The sequence below is a fragment of the Zootoca vivipara genome, chromosome 4 (assembly GCF_965207765.1).
Source record: "Zootoca vivipara chromosome 4, rZooViv2.hap1.1, whole genome shotgun sequence".
Classification (NCBI taxonomy): Eukaryota; Metazoa; Chordata; class Lepidosauria; order Squamata; family Lacertidae; genus Zootoca; species Zootoca vivipara.
The window spans coordinates 39,789,626-39,806,886 of record NC_142587.1 but is presented as its reverse complement, the minus strand read 5'-3'; the positions used below and the strand labels follow the sequence as shown (position 1 = coordinate 39,806,886).

The 17,261-nt window shown below is 43.6% G+C and overlaps 1 protein-coding gene across 2 annotated transcripts in view; it reads left to right on the top strand.

Annotated features, from left to right (window-relative positions):
* Window positions 1–324: 324 nt before the first annotated feature.
* MAP3K15 (mitogen-activated protein kinase kinase kinase 15) overlaps window positions 325–17,261 on the top strand; it is a 66,698-nt gene continuing 49,761 nt past the window's right edge. The window contains exons 1-3 of one of the 2 annotated variants that reach the window (XM_035116513.3): window positions 325–1,108; window positions 9,988–10,127; window positions 11,493–11,516. In XM_035116513.3, coding sequence (XP_034972404.3) covers window positions 727–1,108; window positions 9,988–10,127; window positions 11,493–11,516 — 546 coding nt within the window. In that variant the 5' untranslated portion in view covers window positions 325–726. The remainder of the gene's footprint in view (window positions 1,109–9,987; window positions 10,128–11,492; window positions 11,517–17,261) is intronic. The other variant, XM_035116515.3, reaches the window with a different exon arrangement.

Sequence of the window (17,261 nt, the reverse complement as noted above, 5' to 3'; positions counted from 1 at the left end):
GCAATTTTCCTGTGTTAGGAAATCACTGTGTTGGGTAATCCCAGCAGTCTAAGAAAACCAGACATTGCCTCTCCCCCTTAAAACATGTATCAAATATTTTTAAACAAAAAGCAAGCAGCCAAAACTTCAGCATGACAGTTAAAATGACTTCAAGGCCTGTAGGAGCGTCGGGTCCTAAGAGTCCCCCACAGAGACTCCCTGGCCAGACCTAAGAAAAAGGAGAGGGCGGGACCTTGAGGGCTCCGCCCAGGAGCAGCTACGCCCCCTTTAGCAACCTCGAAGATTTGCCGCGCTCCTATAAATGCCGCTCAAGAGCGCCGACGGACACAAGCTGGGCTTTTCCCCGAGGGCAAGGGTGGGTGGGCGGCGCCGCCGCAGGCGGTATCAGTGGTGACTGCTATTGGCTGCGGCGCTCCCAGGAGCGCCCCCTGACGGGCAAGCGGCACTTTTAGGAGCCAAGTGACAGGGCAAGCACCGGCCCGCGCGCCAGGCGCTGCCAGCAACCCTGCGGGAAGCTTTTTCCGGGCAGCTTTCCTGCACTCGAGGCGAGCCGCGCTGACGGGAGAAAGGCGTCACTGGCCTTTTCATCTCTCTTCCCTCACCTCCGGCGCGGCGTGAAGTTTGTTTTGGCCCGGCGGCGGGATGAGCCTCCCTCCCTCCTTCGTGCCCTGAGGGCGGGGGCTCCCTTCGCCGACTTCCCCCGGCGCAGTCACCCGCTTTCCCCCCATGGAGAACCCGGCGGGCGGCGGCACCGTCCCGGCTGCAGCGCCCGCGGAGCAACAGCCCCAGCCGCCGCCTGCAGCGGGAGCGAACGGCGGGGAATCGTCGGAGCAGCCCGGCGGCGGCGGCGCCGAGGCGCTTTCTGCGCCGCCGGGCTCCGAGGTGCCGCCGGAGGGCAACGGGCCGGTGCTTCGCCAGCGCTCGCTGCGGGCGGTGTACGTGCTCAACGACGGCCCCAAGGGCGGCTCGGGGGCGCGGAGCCCCGAGGCCGGCGCGCTGCAGTGCCTGGCGCGAGCCTGCGAGGCCGAGGGAGCGCAGCTCAGCACCGTCAACTTTGGCGAGCTGGACTTCGGCGAGACGGCCGTGCTGGACGCCTTCTACGACGCGGGTGAGTGAGGGCAGCTGGCGGAGGGAAAGGGGGCCGGAGGGGCAGCCCCTTCTCACAGGGGAGGGGGCGAAAGCGAGGCGCCAGGCTCCCTCCGCAACAGGCGCCCCCGAAAGCGCCACAAGGCTGGGGGGAGGCGGGCGCTTCCAGCCCCCGGCCAGTCCCTGCCTGGCGGCGTGTTTTCGCTCAGCAGCAAGGGGCGCCCAAGCCAAACACCTGCCCTGCTGCCCCGAGGGCAAGCGAGGCAGCGGGGACGCTCGGCAGATCTTTGAAGACTGGAATCTCTGGTTAAAAACAAAACAAAAACCCTTCCCCCGAGGTGCGTGCGGACGCGCCCTCTGATCTGGTTGCGCCCTCTGGCCCTTTATCTCAGGAAGGTTGTCTCAGCGCCAAGAGATCACAGCTCCCGCAGAACGTGTGGGATTTCTAAGGACCCCTGTGCAATGAATGAGGAGAGGGCTCTTATGCTTTTAGAAGTTGTGCCGAAAGGCGGGAGGGGTTGATTCCTGCAGGCGCCGCTTTTCTCAGCTTTGCAAGAGGACCCGACCCGCTAACCCCGATGCTGCAGAGCTGGCGTTGAAAGCGCAGGAGCCCGGCCTTCCTTTGCCTGCTGTCACTGGCAGGGGTGCCAACTTCAAAAAAGTATTGGGCGTGGGGTGGGGGGCAGGTGAACCTTGCTCTGCATAATCAATCACGCGACACAGTGCACGCACACTATTTGAATGGCAATGCTCATCAACTTTTTAGGGGGCGGGCAGCCCCTTCAAATATTTTATTGGGGGAGGGGGCGAAGTGAACTCGGCCCCTAGGAGTTGGCACCTATGGGCACTGATGATCCCATGTTCCTGTATCAGTTTGTGTGTGTATACAAAATAAAAAAATTCCTTCAGTAGCACCTTAAAGACGAACTAAGTTTATATTTTGATATCTGAAGAAGTGTGCATGCACACGAAAGCTCATACCAAAATATAAACTTAGTTGGTCTTTAAGGTGCTACTGAAGGAATTTTTTTATTTTGCTTCGACTCAGACCAACACGGCTACCTACCTGTGTGTATACAAATATTTAAAAAAGCTTCTATTTAAATATTTTTCCAGCCTGTGAAGCCTCCTGCTGTCAAGAAGGCTGTTTGCAACAAAGAGGAGGTTGACATGCATGCTTAAAACACGCTGCTTTCTCCTTGTAAACCGTCTAGGTGCAAGATAAAGTGCATCGTTGCAGTAAACGGGTGGGGAGGGAATCTAAGTATCTCCTTTCCTCACTGTTCCAAATAACACCCCCCCCCGGGGCCGCCCCCCTGCAGTTTAGCAGCAGTGAAGAAGGTTCTCCGGGTTTACTTTCACGTGTAACCTCATGTTGTGGGGAAAATGCATTATGTAAATGCATGGAGGCAATAAGCCTAGTATTTGTTTACATCTTCCAAGACAGTGCATATTGCGAGCAAGTTACACGGCCAAGTCCTGAAACTAGCAGGGAAGTACTGTACAGAATAGGAAGGAAGTGACAGGGAGATGCTCATTTGCTGTCCTTGAGCAATAGATATTTCAGTCTCAGATTGTGCAAATAGAATGGCAGTGGCTAAGAAGGGTTGTGAGGATATACAGTACGGAAGAAGCCCTGCATAGAACTTTGTGCAGCCAAAGAAGCACCATAAGCAAAGTTTAATGGAAACCAGGATAATCAGCGATCATATTTGAAAATGTGTAGTGAAAGCACAATACAGGGGCAATTGTAGGGGCCCATGTTCCTCAGCAGGGACCCAGGTGGCGCTGTGGGTTAAACCACAGAATCTAGGGCTTGCTGATCAGAAGGTTGGCGGTTCGAATCCCTGCAATGGGGTGAGCTCCCGTTGCTCGGTCCCAGCTCCTGCCCACCTAGCAGTTCAAAAGCACGTCAAAGTGCAAGTAGATAAATAGGTACCGCTCCAAGCGGGAAGGTAAACGGCGTTTCCGTGCGCTGCTCTGGTTCGCCAGAAGCAGCTTTGTCATGCTGGCCACATGACCCAGAAGCTGTCTGCGGACAAACGCTGGCTCCCTCGGCCTATAGAGTGAGATGAGTGCCGCAACCCCAGAGTCGGACACGACTGGACCTGATGGTCAGGGGCCCCTTTACCTTTACCTTTATGTTCCTCAGCAGGGTCTACCAGGGTGGGCACCTTGCTTGCCCCCACCCCAGCATGCACCACCACTAGTCTTCCTTGGTGGTAGTGTAGCTGCCAGCCTCCTGCTTATGTGCTTGCCCCCCTCCCCCAATGCTCACAGAAGAGTGAGTACGTGGGATGGGAAGATGCTCATATGGCTACAGATGGGGAACCCAACTGGAAATGTGTGTTGGGGGGGAATTGGCATGGGGCACCCACAAAGGGCAGCCTGCCCAGGGCCCCCCAAATTCTAGATCTGTCAGGTAAATCCCATTGTGTTCAATGGGACTTTCATAGCCAGGTGATATATGTAAGATTTCTGTCTTAAACATGGGTTTTCACAACTTCAGGATGAGAAATCTGTGGCCCTTCAGATGTTGCTGGGCTGTGGCTTTGATAATCTCTGACCACTGGCCATGCTGACTGGGGCTGATGGGGATTGAGGTCCAACAACATCCAAACAGCCACAGGTTGACCATCGTTGCTTTTCTGTGTAATACACCTTAATGGGACCTCAGTTCGGCCTCTTGCAAAACTTACATTGTCCTTAATGAATCAATAGAGGCTCTCTCACAAATCAAGAACACATAGGAGTGACTGAACTAGTGACCATCCACAAATCTAGCATTCTTTCTCCAGTAATGCCTGTAGATACCAGGATCAGCCAGATAGCCCCAGAAGTTCGCAAGCAGCCCATGAAGACCATAGTCATCTCTGTTGTTTGTCCCCAGCATCTTGTGTTCAAAGGTACACATACTGGCTAAGCATGGAGGTTTCATTTGGCTTTTATGGATAAATGCCATTGACAGCTCTCTCCTCCATGAGCGTGTTTAAAGAAGGGATGCTGCAGACAGGGAGAGAGAGAGAGTTCTTGGAATCTTACAAGAAGAATTATTCATTTGTAAAGGCAGTACAGTAGCTATGAAGATTATCCCTAAATATTCTGTAGAATCCATTTGTTACTATGAGCCAGATCCTGCCACTTTGTAATAAACCATTACGTGGCTTCACTTACCTCTCTTCTAAGGACCTTGTTTTCTTTATTTATTATCTTTTCATTCTGGGATGAGGTGAGAGGTTGTGCTCTGTCTGTTAGCATACTGAACTAGTAGGTTTTATAACTAGGCAGATAAAGAGGTAGAAGAACAGCTTTTCCCAGTTAGTATTTGGATGAAGGACTGGGGGGAAAGAAGAGAAGAGAAACTTTACTGTTACTCAGCTGCCAGCTCCATGCTATTGTAATAAGGTAAAGGACTCCTGGACTGTTCAGTCCACCCAAAGGCGACTATGGGGTGCAGTGCTCATCTCGCTTCAGGTCAAGGGAGCCAGTGTTTGTCCACAAACAGTTTTCCGGGGCAAGACTAAACTGCTTCTGGCACAATGGGACACCATGACGAGTGCCAGAGTACACAGAAATGCTGCTTACCTTCCTGCTGCAGCAGTACCTATTTATCTACTTGCACTGGTGTGCTTTCAAACTGCTAGGCTGGCAAAAGCTAGGACAAAGCGATGGGAGCTCACCACCACTGGCAAGCCCAAGAGGCTCAGTGGTTTAGACCACCCGTGCCCCTTGCTATTGTATTAGCAGTGATGGTGTGAGTATCTTCAGTTTAGGACTAAGAAAGGAAAGGCCCCCCTCCCTATTTTCTCTGCCCCATAGTCCTTTACCTATGCCACTCTCAACAGGGCTGATCCTATTGTTGTCCTACTAACTCATTTGTTCTTTGCATTTGCTCAGCATAGTGATGTTATTCTTTAACAATAAAGGTGAAATGCATCCTGTTCCTTAATCATGGAGACTTTCTTTTGGGTTTTAATCAAAATGCAAACCAACACCAGGTTCTGTTGTTAAGCACAAATGTGTATTATGGGCCAACTTTCTGCCCTGCTTAATACTTAGAAACGCCTTTTAGACAACAGTATCTGCATGACTGGATGATACAGATAGTTTATTTAAAGTATAATTTCATTCAGTTGAAAAGTATTTTGTGGGAAATGAATTGGTTTAGAATATGATAATCATATTTTTATTCATATTTAAAGCTACATTGGACTCCAAATTATTATACCTGCCTCTTTCGACAAGCTTTTATTAAAGCCTACACATGTAACTGAAAAATCAGCTCTGTTAATGGGGCTTCAGATAACAAACTGCATTTCATTTACTGTTCTTATGTACCATATTTTTCCGTGTATAAGACTATACTTATGTCAAAAATTAGGGGGCGTCTTATACATGGATGCGTCTTATAGTCGGAAAAATAGGGTAACTAATGCTGCAGGCCTGTGGACGTTTACCTGGAAGTAAGTCCTGTTGGATACAATAGGATTTGCTCTCGAGTAAACATGTGTAAGCTTGTGTTGCCTATTTGTTTAGAAACCTGAAAGGAGAAGGGAAAAAATGAAGTTGGCAAAGCACTATGCAAAATTAATGACTACAGTTGTATCAGAACATTAATCAAATCTACAGGTGGAACAAAAGTCAATACCTTGCTCAGTTTATTCTGTGGAAAGATGCATCTCTTTATTATTTTACACACTTGCAAAAATAATAATAATACTTGACCCTGACATTTCAGCTATGAAAGAAATTAAGCCAAAAAAAGCATTACAGAGAGTTTAATTGTTCTCAAGTTCCAGGTCATCTTGACTTTCCTATATTTAAAAAGTACATAAAGTGAAATAACAGTCAATGGCTTATGGTTTTGTTTTGTTTTTAATAAGGTGACATTGATTCAAAGAGATGGAAGGGACATACTTTTCTTGTGGTTAAAATATCATTTGCATTAGAATCCAAGTACAGGGGTAAGAGGCAAATGATTTATTCATTTAGTCAAAGTAAAAATAAAAAAATCCTTCCAGTAGCACCTTAGAGAACAACTAAGTTTGTCATAGGTATGAGCTTTCGTGTGCATGCACACTTCTTCAGATACATGCATGCACACGAAAGCTCATACCTATGACAAACTTAGTTGGTCTCTAAGGTGCTACTGGAAGGATTTTTTATTTTTATTTTGACTGTGTCAGACCAACACGGCTACCTACTTGTAACTAGTACTATGGAAGGCACCACATTGAGCAGCCTTTATTCATTTAGCTTTTACATACTATTGCCTAGCCTGCAATAGTTGTAGTTCCAGTGGTTAAAACCCTGCTTGCATATGCATGCTTTGTTTTGCAGAGCATTTAAAGCAGGGCTGGAGGGCCACAGCTTCCCTACCCTTGCCTTAAAGCAATTTAAATCACAGTCATGGGAAATTGCTATAAAAATCCAAATTTCTATGGGCTTATCTTTTGCTTCCTCATAACTTTTAATTAAGTGCTGCTTCGTACATGGAAATATTCAAGCATGGTGTTACTAGCACTTCACACAATTTTTATTTATTTATTAAAACATTTTTCATTGGTCATATTAATTTATGGGTCTTTACAGATAACAGGTATGGTGACTGATTCCAACAGCGGAAACTTGGCCACTCCTCACCCATTATGAAGCTGGTAGAATTACATATGGTAGAAATTGAGATAAGGAAAACTTGAGTTACAGGGGTAACAGTGAAGATTGTGAAATGACAGGGATATTGACACAGGTTTCCCCAACCCTGTTCTAAAATGAATGCCTTATCTGACTGACTGCATAATGTTCTTGTATGATGAGAGGAAAGCAGTTGTTTCATTCTATCCCAGGCTTCCTCAACCTCAACCCTCCAGATGTTTTGAGACTACAATTCCCATCAAACCTGACCACTGGTTCTGCTAGCTAGGGATCATGGGAGTTGTAGGCCAAAAAACATCTGGAGGGCCTGTTCTTTCCCTTAGAAAAGCGCAGAAGTAGTTTGAGATACATTATATGTTTTTGTTGACAAGTCATCCTGTATAGAGCCAACGTTTTGCTAGTTTTGGTTTAGCTATTTCAATGTGATATAAGGTAGCTGTCTAAAGCTAAGATTGTGAATTGGCATGTTACCTTTTCATCTTGGCAATGTGGATAAGCTTTTGGTTGTATCTGATTTCATTGTATAGTTACAACATATCCAGGAATAAAGATATTACTTCCTTATCTCATGCTTTCATGGGGTGGAAAAATAATTCCATTCATAGAAAATAAATCCTTCATAGAAAAATAATGTATAGAGCCAGATTAGGTTTAGGATGATTAATAGGAATCATAGATCAAAGAATATTTGCAGTAGCAAGGTTGCTATGTAAATCTTGGGTAAATAGTTGATTAAGTTGCAATAGACTTGATATACAGTGGTACCTCTACTTACGAATAACTCTACTTTCAAATGTTTCTACTTACGAATGGAGCTCTGTCCGCCATCTTGGATGCGGTTTAGATAGGATTTTTTTCTACTTACGATTATTTAGTTAGGGTTGCTTCTACTTACGATTTTTTTCTCCCAATGCATTCCTATGGGATTCAACTTACAATTTTTTTCGACTTACGAATGTGCGTTCGGAACGCATTAAATGCGTTCGGAACGCATTACTATTTTTAGCAAGTGATGAGTGTTCCAGGAGAATGATGATAGATGGAGTGTTTGTGTACAATTGTAACTCTACACCATAGTCTTGGGATATATTTAGGAAAAGCACTGTTTGATTATGCCTGTTACTTCACGCAGGCTCAATTCACTTTATATGCCTTTGCAGAATCATATATAAGCTTGGTTCACAATGTGAGTCAAGTTATAATTTGTTTAAATGAAATGTTGTGGTAATAAGCAACTTGGGTTTTTATTATAATATTTTGCAGAGAAACCTTCTTAAAACAACAACTAGTGTTAAGGTAATGGATTACACACACTTGTTTTACTCTGATGATAGAAGGTTCTTTGATCCAGCAGAAGCTTCCATGAATGGAAATTGTGCAGGAGGTGATTTCTTCTGATTCCCCCTTTCATCCTACAGTCTCCTGCACCACTTCCCAGGATCCCCCAAGCCTGTAGAGCAGATGGTGACCAGGGGGGGAATTGGCAGGAATAACTCCTCACCACCACCGCTTCTTTCCCTCAGAAAAGATTTGCTTCTCTACCTTTGTTGTGTGCTTGGTGTCTCATCCAGTGGAGCTTTATAGTGGGTATTTTGCACACTGGTACCTTCTTATAACTTGTTGCGACTTATTTGCAAGGATATAAACAACTTGCATCTATAAGGTTCTAGACACTGCTACTGTATCAGGTCGTCAGTTTCTGGAGGCTTCCAGAGTGCTATCTGGTCATGTGTAAATGGATGAGTTTCAGTTGATATGGCTCAAATATATGGACAAGGTGCTAGACAGGAGCAGGTTGATACTTGTGTTCTTGCCCAGGAGACTGCCAGCTGGGCCAAGGAGATGATGACTACGGTACCTTTCTGAGAGGGAGTGGTGCCAGGTCGCCTGAAAGAGGCATCAGGGAGACCAGTCCTGAAGAGACCCTCCTTAGACTCAGAAGATCTAAGTATAGTCCTGTTGCAAATGTCACCTTCCTGGGCAAGGTTCTTATATGGCTCACCATCGCCCAACTACAGGCACTCTTGGATGAGTCAAGCAGAGGGAGAGGGGCTTTGTTCACGTCCCACTTATGGACTGCCTGAAGGTACCTGGCTAACCACAGTTGGAAACACTATTCTGGCCTATATTAATTAGGTTACTGGGTGAGTTTGTGACACAGATAACATTTCCAGATCGCAATACCCATGATGCTATGCCCATTGTTAAATTTTGATTGCTAAATAGTGGCTGTAACTAGTTAATAAGGTCACATATGAAAACTCTCAGTTAAATTATAATGATAATAATGTTCATGATAGAACATATGAAGCCATGTGATACAGATTCAGATCATAGGTCCACCTAGCCCAGTGTTGTCACAATTGTCACCACCTATCCAGGTTCCTAGCCCTGCTTTGCCAGACCTGCTTTTCGATCTTCTCATTTGAGATATCAATGATAAATTCTGGGAACGTTGGCATGCAGTGCATGGACTCTATAATGGGGTTGTAGTCCCTCCCATTTATTAGAGATCAATGTAGGTTAATGGTCTTCACACAGCACCTCATATGAACCAACTATTTGGCTAGCGGGATGGTATTTGTTTCGTAAGGAATTGCAAGGTGAAAAATAAACCCTGTTTCAATAAACTATGTATGGGTCATCAGCTGTGCTGCATTGTACAGTGGCCTAATCGATGAACACATTGTGTAAATGCTCTCATCAGGAAAGTGATCAGATTTCATGGCATTCAGTCTCCAGAGCGTACACAGGCACAAACCCTATGTAGGCTAATTTTTTTACAGCTGTCCCCCCCCCCAAAAAAAATAAATGAATAAAACACCACACTGACAATTATTTCAGTTTCCTTGGCAATTTTTATTTTGGGGTGTGGCTCTGATCAAATGTGATGAGATGTAAATATAAGTCTTTGCCAGTTTGGAGGGATTGGCTATGTGACATTATAGTGCTGGCAAAGTGATCCCTAGCAGACTAGGGCAAGTGGTGCCCTCAAAATATTGTGATCAATGGGTAGACCCATGAAAACAATGCACTTAGGGCCTAGTGTGGGTAGGACTAACATTGGATACTACCCTACAACATCTGCTTGTAAGTTATGAAGTGGATCAGTTAGGGAAAGAATGCAATTTTGAAAGTAAAAAATCTAGCATTTCCAACATTGTTTATAAGGAAAGATGAGCTGGTTTAGGAGATAGTTTATTCCACAAGCACCCCTTCTAGTCTTACCATTTTTTCTTATTACAGATGTTGCGGTAGTGGATATGAGTGATGTTTCCAGACAACCATCCCTATTCTACCACCTTGGAGTACGTGAAAGCTTTGATATGGCCAATAATGTTATACTCTATCATGACACTGATGCTGATACTTCTCAGTCACTGAAGGTACAGTGCCATTTATTGTAAATCCCTAATTATGTTGAAGATACGTTTGTTCCTGTCATGGTATGAATACGATTTGGCTGAAAAGCCCTGTTAAATTCAACTGGGCTATTACCAAGCATCACAATAAAGTTATAAATATGTCCATTTATACACTAAAGTCTAGAATAAACAGAATGTTCAGGTTAGAAGAGTTAAGTTTCTTATGAATTAATTCTCACATAAGACCCATGGAAATAAGTTCCTTCATTTGGCTTGGAAGTAGTACTGTTCACTGTAGCTCAAAAGCATATAGGAAAATCAGAGAGGTGCTCCTATGGTACCTTCAGATTTACTGTTATACCCAAACAGCCAATGCCTAGAACTAAAACAACAAAGGAAAGTATGGATGCTTGGAGTTTTGAGTTTCAACTTATTACAAAATGATTGTACTTTGTCATTTGGAACATATTTACTGCTTACATAGTGCTTTAAGGTGGGAGCCTTAACAGATTTATCATACTTTTGGGTTTACAAGTGAATTTTAAAGAGCCTTAATTCTTCTCTTCTGTGGAAGAATTTTTTACCCTAGTATTTCCATGTTTTTGGGAGGGAAAATGACTCACACTTTCCATGGAAATAGACCAATGTTGATTTGATTACTAACCCGAAATAGGATCATTGTGCTTGCCTTTATCAAGTGATTGGATAAGCTATACCTGTTGAATTCTGCCTGGTGCACTATTACTACACTCTAGGCTACTTATTTTACAATGCACATAGGTGCACTGTGTCACTTAAAACAATTCTGTATTGGGCAGAAATTCATTAGTGATATAAAGAGCGTGTGACTGGGAAAGTTTAATTTGAATGTCTGCCTGTCTAAATATTTATTACTCTTATTTCATTTCTGCCTGAATAGTTTACTATTTTTTTATTCCTAACAAAGTCAGGATGGTTTGTTTTCTCAGCAGGAAATGAACTAGGTATTGAACAGAAGCATTCCAAAATACCAGAGAAAGCGGATGCAAGATGCCCAAGTAGAAGATTTTTTTTAAAAACTGCATATGCAATAGAGCAGGCATCCCCAATCTGTGGCCCTCCAGATGTTTTGGCCTACAACTCCCATGATCCCTAGCTAACAGGACCAGTGGTCAGGGAAGATGGGAATTGTAGTCCAAAACATCTGGAGGCCCGAAGTTTGGGGATGCCTGCAATAGAGTTATGGTCCCAAATTGTGTTTCTAAAACACAGCCCAGCCTTATGCTTCCTTTTCCAAAATAATTTCAACCTCCAAAAATACAATGTAAAAGTATGAGTTTTGCAAACATGGCACAAACATTCGTAGTTTACACTTTATAAAGTTGCATTTTTTCCATTCTTTTCCAGGACATGGTGTCTCAGAAAAACACAGTAAGTATTTAAGATCCTGTGTTTTAAAACTTACGTGGGGAGTACCACAGAAGTGTTTATTTTAAAGGAAATCTGTGTGGAGGAGCTGCATAACTTCAAGTGTGTGTGTGTGCGCGCGCAAGTATGCAATTGCTCCTACAAATCATGGCTTCTATTCTGCACAGATTACTTATACCTGCTGCTTTTTAGGGCAGTGGTTTAAACAAGCCTACTTTGCCATAGGATTGGAAGTCTATTTACAATGAAAAGAAGACTAATTTCTTCTCATCAGGTTGTACCCAATGGTGTGCCAGTGAGGGTCCACTGCCACAACAAGACTTCAATTTCCTTTCCACAAACCCCTTCCCATCCCAAATATGCTTTGGAGAGTTGCCCAGAGAGTGAGTGGCCTGGAGAGAAAAAAGAAGTTCCATTGCATTCAGGGAAGTCCATTCTGCTAGCACAACTGCATTGTTGGATACAGCCCATTGAGGATATGTTGTCGAGTTAGTTGCATTTCAGAAAGTGGTTTTCATTTTTGTCATGATTTAAAGTGCCTGAAAATCTAGTGGAAAATCAGTTGTAAGAAATGAAAAAGAATGTTAAGTACTTAGATCCAGATAATATATGGGTGTGTGATGATTATTCTCCAAGAATACATTTTCTAAAAGAAACAAAATAAAGTGGGGAAAGTATTAGCAATCCTATGCTTTTGATTATTTTTTCTTAATGAGACTATAAGGCCAGGGAAGACACACCAAACTAGAGTCTCAAAATGAACTAAAAAAAGTAATTATTTAGTCATACTGCGGCTTTCTCCCCACTCTTGTGCCCTCCATAAGTTTTGTAGTACAGCTGCCATCGCCTGCAGCTTGCAAGGACGATGCTCAGAGATGCTAGGAGTCATAATCCAGCTACTGTAGGGCACTAGGATGGGGCAAGCTGCTCTGAGCTATTTGTGTTCTTCAAACTTACCATGTTTTATCAGACACCCATATTGGTACTTTATTTTGGAAACCCTGATATATTTCAGATGTTTAGCCCTAATCCGCTGGTTAATGTCCGCTGCTTTTTGCAGCTGTTTTGAGGCTGGGGACCAACAACAGACAACACGGTAATACTACAGGAATGAATAGAAATAAAAAAGACTGTGAAAACACTAAATCATATATATGCAACCAGAGGGAATGGAATACATAACACATATGCAATAGTCTCTGAAGAGGCGAATAAGACTCAAAAGACTCTGTAAGCAATACAGAGTGTATTGTAACTATTATCTAAGATGAAGTCCGTCCCTTGAAGAAACTGTACCAGTGAAAAGGGGAGAATACAAGCTAGCCGCCCGTCGGAGGACAGATGACGTCTGAGAGACCTTAGCACCTTATTACATTGGACTTTTTGCACATTGAACTTGGCACTTTTTGAGTCTTATTCGCCTCTTCAGAGACTATTGCATATGTGTTATGTATTCCATTTCCTCCGGTTGCATATACTGTATATGATTTAGTGTTTTCATGGTCTTTGTTATTTCTATTCATTCCCATTTTGAGGCTGGGAGCATGAGTTAAAGCAGGGGCCAGCAAACTTTTTCCAGCAGGGGGCCGGTCCACTGTCCCTCAGACCTTGTGGGGGGCCGGACTATATTTTGAAAAAAAATATGAACGAATTCCTATGCCCCACAAATAACCCAGAGATGCATTTTAAATAAAAGGGCACATTCTGCTTATGTAAAAACACCAGGCAGGCCCCACAAATAACCTAGAGATGCATTTTAAATAAAATGACACATTCTACTCATGTAAAAACATGCTGATTCCCAGACCGTCCGCGGGCCGGATTTAGAAGGTGATTGGGCCGCATCTGGCCCCCGGGCCTTAGTTTGGGGACCCCTGGGTTAAAGGTTAAAATTGGGAAGTCTCCTCTGCTTGAGTTTTAATCAGAACTGGAAAAGAATTCAGTGGCTTCAAAATCCTGCCTTTCTTTCTGCAGTGTTCCTTGCTGAGCTCCTGAAACTCAATTATGGGCCTGACCCCCTCATGAACTCAGTGCTCACCCAAACTGCCTTCAGGGCTTCAGATCCAGATTAGATATATACTGTGGAACAGCCATGCCTTGAGGTTTCAGATTCAGACTAGATACACCATGGAAATATGATTCTTTTCCCCATAGAACCCCAAAACAAATGCAAATGCATGTTGGTTAGCTATTTGTGTGTTTTATAAATGTAGATCATTGCATAGCATTTGATGATAAAACACTGCAAAAGCTTTAAGCTTAATACTGAAAAGTTGATGGAGATGATGACTCATCACCTACAACAAACAGCAAACGAATAACGTAAATTATGTTTCCCCTTTGCTCTTTAAATGATTCTTTCCTTTTTGACTTTTGAAGATGGATTGGGTTATAAAAATAAATGGAGCCTGTAAATATCATAAAGGCAGAGTAAGGAGAATGAGTCATGTGTGATAGTGAAACAGAGCAGCCTTTTAAAAATCTGTCAATGCCCAGACCCCTTTGCTAATATTAAAATGCTACTTTCTCATATTCTTTTGGTAAATTCCTCAGCCACCAAGTACTCATAAAATAGAGGCTGTACATTTTGTGGAGAGTGCATATAATTATATTCAACAAATACATCACAGTGGTTAACATACTAGAGGCAGGTTACAGGTAGGTAGCCGTGTTGGTCTGGGTCGAAGTAAAATAAAAAAATTCCTTCAGTAGCACCTTAAAGACCAACTAAGTTTTTATTTTGGTATGAGCTTTCGTGTGCATGCACACTTCTTCAGATACCAATGCACACTTCTTCAGATACCAATACTAGAGGCAGTTGAAGGGGACTGATGGTGTACATACTAATACATATAAAATGTTATTGTTTCATGTTGAGCTTGTAGGTCTTTATATGATGAAATATATTTTTTAAAAATTGTCCAGTAGCACCTTAGACCGACTAAGTTTGTTCTTGGTACTGTATAGGCTTTCGTGTGCATGCACACTTCTTTAGATATCTGAAGAAAGCTTATACCAAGAACAAACCTTGTTGGTTTCTAAGGTACTACTGGACAACTTTTATTATTATTTTATATATTTTGACTGCGTCAGAGCAACACGGCTACCTACCTGCATTTATATGATGAGTTAAGCCATGAGTCACATCACCCACAATATATGTGTGTAGAGGAGGGAGAGGGGAGTCATTCTGGTCCCCGCAATCACACCTAGTTATAAGATTTCAAAATCATTTATTTGAAACACATCTCTGTTTTGAATGAAGCATTCTGCTCCCACAATTAAATTTCTAATTATTAGAAGTATCACATTTGGGAACAGTAAAAGGTAAAGGGACCCCTCACCATTAGGTCCAGTCGCGGACGACTCTGGGGTTGCGGTGCTCATTTCGCTTTACTGGCCGAGGAAGCCAGCGTACAGCTTCCGGGTCATGTGGCCAGCCTGACTAAGCCGTTTCTGGGAACAGTAGGGAGCAGAAAACTTCACTGATTTCGAAAACAGAATTGAAATCTTGCAAGTTGGTCTGCTTACAGTTTTTGGGGGGGAACAGGAAGGGCACACACATTTCCTGTTTCATAGTTACGGTAATAAAAGTAGATATCAGTATTGGCCCCATACTACAGTAAAATTGGAGACAAAAATATGAGCAGGATCAAACTGTACCTCAGTTGTGAATAAATTTCCCTTCACGATTGAGGTCTACCCTTCTGGTCTGTTCTAGAATCATGGTGGAATTTTCTTCTAACTCTAGCCAGATATTTCTGCCATTGTGTTTGTGTCTTGTTCTAGTTGCATATATTTTGTATGAAACTTTTTGCTTTTATTTTGTTCGCTCCTCTTCAGTTCTGCAGCATACTGTTGCTCAAGAGTTATGTGGGTTAACAGGTGGCTGGTTCAGGGAACCATGAGTGTTGCCTGGGCACATATTATTTGAAGTGGCTAATAAGGCTCAGGTTTTTCACTTCCTGCTGTAATGACAGGAGCTGGCATCACTGGGCACTTATGCTTAAATAAGAAGACCCACTGTCATTCCCAGGAACCTCCAGGGCCAGCTGATTCTCCCCAGTGTTTATGCTGCTTCACTTGCCTGCTTCAAACAAGCATGCAGTGAGCATAGCTGCCAAGTTCTCCCTTTTTTAAAAGGGAAATTCCCTTATGCTGAATAGGCTTCCTCGCTAGAAAAGGGAAAACTTGGCAGCTATGGCAGTGAGAGAAGGAGACGTTGCTTTGTCCTTTCTGTCTGGGAAATGGGAAGTAGTGTGGATTGGAACTAGAGTAGGGAGCAAGCAAATGAGCAGGAGTAGTAATGGTGAGCCCCCCCCCCAAAAAAAACCCACCTACCACAGAGACAAAGTAACTCACCTCTGTTACGTATATCAGTCTGAGCTACCTTACAGGGTTATTGTGAGAATAAAGTTGAAGTATATTGTCCTAGTAAGAAGTCTAGTAAGAAGGGTAGGATAAAATAGAAGAAAATTATAGGCATAACTGATTCATAGAAAGGGACAGATTGGCATAAGGCTCAATGGAGCATCCTTACCCTTCGTCCCATTTGCATGTGACCATATCACACTGTCAATTTGACCTAGTGAGAAGTCTGTGCAGGTTTGCTCACTCTCTTCTAGATGCCATTTTTCACACAGTGTTGCCAGCTTGCAAGTTACTCTAGGCTTGAGGGATTTATGGGCTGGAATACTGGAGAAGAAACTGCTGGCTTAGAGGAGTGTAAGGAAGCGCATGCAAAACTTTCAGTCTGTGGCTGTACTATGAATTCTGAGAACTGTAGTTTACCCCTCACGGAGCTACAGTGAGCAAACTGCCGTTCTTGTATTTTGAGGGGTCTGTGTGCAATGTACTTCAAATGTACGGTGTGTACACAGTCTCAGTCATTACACAGTTCTGCATATCAAGTGACTTTGCCCAATGGCTGCCATACTTAACACTGACAATTGATGTGGTCAAAACACTTGCTTTTTTATTTTTATTTGGGCAAGTCACAAAGCCACCTTGAGCCTGTTTACTCATGCACCATGAATGGATGCAGTTGTGTAATTTCCAGTTATGCAGGTAGAACTCTGCATGTATCAGGTTTCTGCGAGGTACTGCTTGGATGTTTGTTTCCAGAAGGTGATGCTTGGGGAGTGCTCTTTGGCCCCATTAAAGCTTCAGTGTGAATGGGCTGGACCATTGTCTTGTCTCAATAATGGACTTGATGAGAGCCAATAAACTGAAGCTCAACCCATATAAGACTGAGGCTCTGATAGTGGGTTGTTCCTTTGACCAGATAGATGGGAGGTTGCTTGCTCTTGATGGGGTAACACTCCCTCTGAAGGAGCTGGAATGCAGGTTCTTCTGGATCAATTGCAGGTAGCCTCATTGGCACGGAATGCCTTCCATCAGCTTTGACTGATGGCTCAGCTTTGCCCTTATCTGGACAGGGATAGCCTAACTAGTGTTGTCTATGCTCTAGGTTAGATTCCTACATAATGTTATTTGTTGGGCTTCTTCTGAAGATGGTTCGGAACCTTTAGCTGCTGAAGAATTCAGCTGCTGGGTTGCTCATTGGGATAAGACAGTTTGAGCCTATCAAACTGACCTGACTGTACCACTGCCAGTTAGTTTTTGAGCTTAATTCAAAGTGCTGGTTCTGACCTATAAAGCCTTAAGCAGCTGAGGACCACAATACCTCAATGCCCACTCATATGACCCAGACCCTGCAATCATCTTCTGAGGCCCTTCTTTGTGTGC